A 4927-nucleotide genomic window follows, 5' to 3' on the forward strand; every position below is an offset into this window, starting at 1 on the left:
GGATGCCAAGGTGCATTTTATTAAGCTTACAGTCTCTGTTTTGAAGTTTACAAGGATACCAACACTGAATGGACAAGCCATCTCATGGTTACAATACTAAATGAAAAACGGCCGCTGCTCAAAATCTCCTCTATTATCAAATTCTTGATCCCTAGTTTTGAAAATGCTGAAGCAAGGTATGCAGAAAGTGTCTCTGGTTCATCAAATGTATTGGTCATTCAACTTCTGAATCTTCACTCTCACTATCCAAGTACACCTCTACAGCTTCACTGTCCAAAAAGTTCTCTTCTTCTTCTACTTTCCTCCTTATTTCTTCCCTTTCTCTCTCAGCTACTCGAGCCTTTGCCATCTCAAATCTTGAGCTAACCACTTCCCATGATACAAGGTGGTCCATAAAAACTGATATGTAATCATCACGGCAGTTCTTTTAGAAGAAAAAAAAACAAAAATCAAATTGTTAGATCACATACAGTATCCAATATAAGGGTGCAAAAGTTACTGTCGTGAATAGCAAGCTAAGCTGAATTCCTGTTGATAAGGACTCACCAGATAATCAAGATAATAAGCATGCTGTCCAGACAAGCGAAAATCCATCAAGATAATAAGTTTAGTAACAGAAGGTGCACCAAAAACCAAATAAATATATGCACTAAAACCACAATTACATTTCCCTCTTCCCAGAGTTCTGACAGAGAATTTACCTCCCAAACATCTATGGCGAGAAGGGGCTGTAACAAAAACCAAACCACTAATAATGTATGAGATTCATGTAAAAGATATGATATGATATGATATAGTAATGATACGATAATGTAATGAAAACTCCAAAATAGTAAGGATTCAGGTATGTATGATCTGTGACTCTCGAACAAGGCAAAGTGACAGTATAAGGTTGTCGTAGTTGTATACTCACCAAGTAATCCCAAACAAGGGGATTCACTGCATTGGGACTCTTTACTACCACAAGCCTTTTGTCCTCTTCTGATGGGCAAGGGTTTACAGCATTTCCCACATCGAGTCTATTTGCCTTATCTGCAGTGGAATGGGTGGGATGCCATAAGCTACTCAGTGTCAAGACTAACTAGCTATATCAGGATCACCAAATCAGAAATAAATTAATAGATCAACATAAAAATATGAATACAGCTCATCAACTAAGCAATGTTAAACATACAAACTGAGAACAGATGTTAGCTACCCACAGGCAAGCCAAACCCAACCAGAACCGAACTGTGTGGATGCTGCTGACTTGAATTCATTGATGAATTTTTCGTAAGAGCAAAAATCTCTTTCAATTAGTTCTAGAAGATCTCCAGATGGTTTACCAGCCCCACCTGGTTTCATTGATTCCCAAAAAAACTCATGATTCCAGATCTGCAGAAGGGCATAAGATAAAGATCACCAATTTGGGAATTAACCACCCCTTCAATCAGAATGGGATCATAACCAAAGGAAAATAAAAAAACAAATCCACATTGATACGCCAAAAGATTGTTCAAATCAAAGTAAACATTCCAGCGCTGATTGAAATGATGCTGATCTTTGGGCGTATTAAAGGCCAGAGCCTTGAAATATGACTCACGAAATATAAATCTATAATCAATCTCAGTATCTTACGACTTTCATAGAAAACATGGACTGTAATTGCATTTAAATAGCTGGCTAATGAAGATGATCTAAGTTGATGTTTCAATAGCCAGAAACATCTAGCTCTTAATTTAAGACCTACTCCACAGCCCCATCAAGATCGAGACGAGTCAACCTTGATACAAACAACAATGGCAAGGAAAATGTACCTGTGCTGCGTTGTTGAAAGCAGGAAGTACATCGCCCTTGTTGTATGATGTAATTATGATATCCTCCAAATTCAAACCATCCAACTCAGTTCCCAAAATCTGCCTGTTTAGGTTCTCCACATAACCTCTGTGGTGCCTCCCCCAGTGGTACTCTAGAGTTTCACGGCTCATGTATGGCTCCAACGAATTCTGCCACATTTAACATTAAAATTCAGAGGTAGACAAGAAAAGAATGTTTCATTGTGGTTATAGATGGTAAACAGATTCCCTGTGCAAAAGTTTTCTATGATGCTATAACAGTAAAAACATGAGCATTTTTCAATATTACCAGTGAATAAGGAGGGGGCTTAAACTCAATCAGTGCCTTCAGTGAAAGCTTTCTCTGCGACATAAACAAAAGAGATAACAACAATGGTCCAGAAAATCTGTCCTTAAATTATTAGCATTTTCATGATTACAAGGTTATAAAAAAAAAAAAATCATTTTTCCAAGTTCATTTATCTTGAAATACAAAAATAATTTCAAATTCTCTCTCACAATTATGCTCTCAATGAGACTATACTGTGGAAACTGGTCCCTCCTTTCTTCTCCTTTCTTTTCCACTCCCTAGGCTCACCTTTTCTTAGGTGATACAAGAGGGTTCTGTAAATAGTTTATCATTTTCAGAAGTATTCACATGGTTATCTGCCAGTCTAAGAAACAAAGCAAGCATTTCAATGGTTTTGTTATATAGCAAACAAAATATCCACTTATCCATGATAAAAACTGCAAATGAAACTGTTATTTCATAGTGCATAGGGTCTAGGGTTTAGGGTTTATGCCTCTGAGAAGTCCCTATTCCCTATTCACTTCACTCAAACTCAACTAGATAAGCCTTTTCCGAACTATTTGGGTCCATTACACCATTCCTACCCCGCTGTTCCTCTCTATTTCATGCCATATCCTCACCCCCCCCCCCCCCCAATACCACAAAATTAGCTCCACAGGAAATTTAAAAAAAAATTCAAGTTTAGTCTCTCCCAGTACTATCTGTTCTCCATACCACAAAAATAAATGAAACAACTAGAAAGCCAACTGAAAAGCAGACCCACCTCTCGTTTTCTCCATTGAAGGCGACGGGTTGATTTCCGGGCTCCTGGGAACCCTGTTTCAGTCATGATAATCGATACCCAGATGAGTATAGAGTACGTAAATCTCTGAATTGCAGAAAGCATAACAGAAAAACGAGGGAGAAAAAAGAAATTAATGCAAAATAGAAAGCTTGCGTGAAGCCTATCTATGGAGACCTTTTTGGCAAGGAAGAAGTGCGGAAGTTAGCGGAATAGCCGTAGCTGCTCCTCGCGCCATTGCTCTAAAACTTGGAAGCTCTGAGACTTGGGAGTCCGAGAAGAGCCATTGAGCACCGTGAAGTGATAACAGTCTACACCGGTTGTACCGTACCATTGGAAATTCACCAGGCGACCAAGGACCAATACTTTGGAATCTGCAGGGGTAAGGAGAGCATAAGATGAGCTTTATTAATCATAGTTGTTAGGCCCTTTGTGAATCCTTTGATAGGAATAATCAAAACTAAATAAATTGCAACTCCAATTTTGCATCCAAAAACCCCATTAATTGTCCTTTTTAAATAATGATAGCTTGCGCTGCCTCTTGATCCAAATTGGGTGTTTGATGGGATGAAACTTGTGTGGTAAAGCTCCTTGGGAATTGTCTTATTTGGGTTCGAATTTTCTTGGCATCACCTATTTCTTCATTGAGGCTCTCACCTTTTTTCAGAGTGGAAACGACTTGTGAGGGCCATAGGAAAAAAATGTGTGGTAACAGGGAGTGGTTATTCTCTGCAGTGAATGCGGTGGTATGGTAAGCATCAGATGACCAAGAGCATCCAGGCACACGCCTCGAGGTCATCATCTCGATTAGGGGTTTCAATTCGTGGACCGACCCGACTAAATCGATCGGGATCGACCATTTATAGACCGGCCCGGCCCGGACCATTTATTAAATGTGTCGGGCTTGAGCCCGGCCCGTTTATAAATGGTCGGTCTCGGTTTTGCTACTTGGACCGTCGGCCGCCCGACCGAGACCGACCGAATAATGTCCGACCGAGACCGGCCTATTGTGCACCGACTTGGCCCGACCCTTTAATGATTTAGAATACCTATTTTACCCCCCAAATTAAAGAATATAAACTAAAAAGTAAAGACATGTTCACATTTTAAATAATGGTTATATTTGGTATCATTTATTGATTTATTTTCATTTTTTTGGGCTTGCATGAGTGGGTCGGAATATAAGAGCACATTTTAAAGAGGGTCCGTTTAAAAACCGGTTAAATTTTGTTTGACATTAAACATGTCTGTAGCCTAGTTAAGGCCCGACTAAAGCCCGATTAAGGTAACCCGATTATAGCCCAAGGCTGACCGACCGGATATAAAGTGTACCATGCCCTCAATAACTAAGCCCGATTAGTTAAATGGGCGGACACGGTGTAGCCTTTGAAAGTCTTCAAACCCGATTAAGCCCAACCAAAATTGGACCGGCCCGACCGGTTGACACCCTTAATCTCAATCATCCGATAGTTTAAGCTTTTTCTTTGGAAGGTGCTTAGTGATGGTATTGCAACTAAAGATAGGATCTCTCAGTTCATCAATATTGATCCTTTGTATCCTTTATGTAATGCTAAGAGTACATATATATGCATGCATGGCACCTTCTTCTATCTTTGATATTTTTAATTCCATAGTGACAACATCATTCATGTCCCTAGCTGATAAAAACTGCATTTTATCCATATCGGCTACCACTTTATATATTTTCATTTGGATCATGCTTATAATAGATGTCTCTTTCAAAATGTTGCTCCCTCCCTTATCTCAACTGTAAAGCCCTGGCTCCATTAACCTTACACAATATTGTCCTCTTTGACTCATGGGCCTCAAGGTTTTAAAATGCGTTGTGCCATGTTAAAGAGGCTAGAGGTTATTAACTAGTCCAGGAATCTCTCTCTAGTAGATGTGGGACTAAAATTTGCACACCCTCAACCACTTGTCGTATTCTTAGGTCGTCACACTTCCCCCCTTTAGCCCCACACGCTGTCGGGGTCCGCTCTGATACTATTTGTAAAGCCACAA

General features: G+C 39.7%; 1 protein-coding gene across 2 annotated transcripts; it reads right to left on the reverse strand.

The window, feature by feature from the left end:
• LOC122086026 (superoxide dismutase [Fe], chloroplastic) lies at positions 1 to 3276 on the reverse strand. Of its 2 annotated transcripts, XM_042654698.1 has the most exons (9): positions 3083 to 3273; positions 2888 to 2940; positions 2125 to 2178; positions 1797 to 1985; positions 1203 to 1374; positions 914 to 1032; positions 702 to 728; positions 547 to 570; positions 1 to 424 (listed from the first exon to the last, which is right to left on the reverse strand). In XM_042654698.1, exons 1-9 carry the CDS (start codon positions 3237 to 3239, stop codon positions 215 to 217), a joined length of 1005 nt encoding a protein of 334 aa, XP_042510632.1. In that variant the 5' UTR covers positions 3240 to 3273; the 3' UTR covers positions 1 to 214. The 2 variants fall into 2 exon arrangements, with proteins under 2 accessions (XP_042510632.1, XP_042510633.1); XM_042654699.1 differs by lacking the exon at positions 2125 to 2178 and having other exon boundaries at positions 3083 to 3276.
• Positions 3277 to 4927: the final 1651 nt, after the last annotated feature.

Source organism: Macadamia integrifolia, chromosome 8 (assembly GCF_013358625.1).
Source record: "Macadamia integrifolia cultivar HAES 741 chromosome 8, SCU_Mint_v3, whole genome shotgun sequence".
NCBI lineage: Eukaryota > Viridiplantae > Streptophyta > Magnoliopsida > Proteales > Proteaceae > Macadamia > Macadamia integrifolia.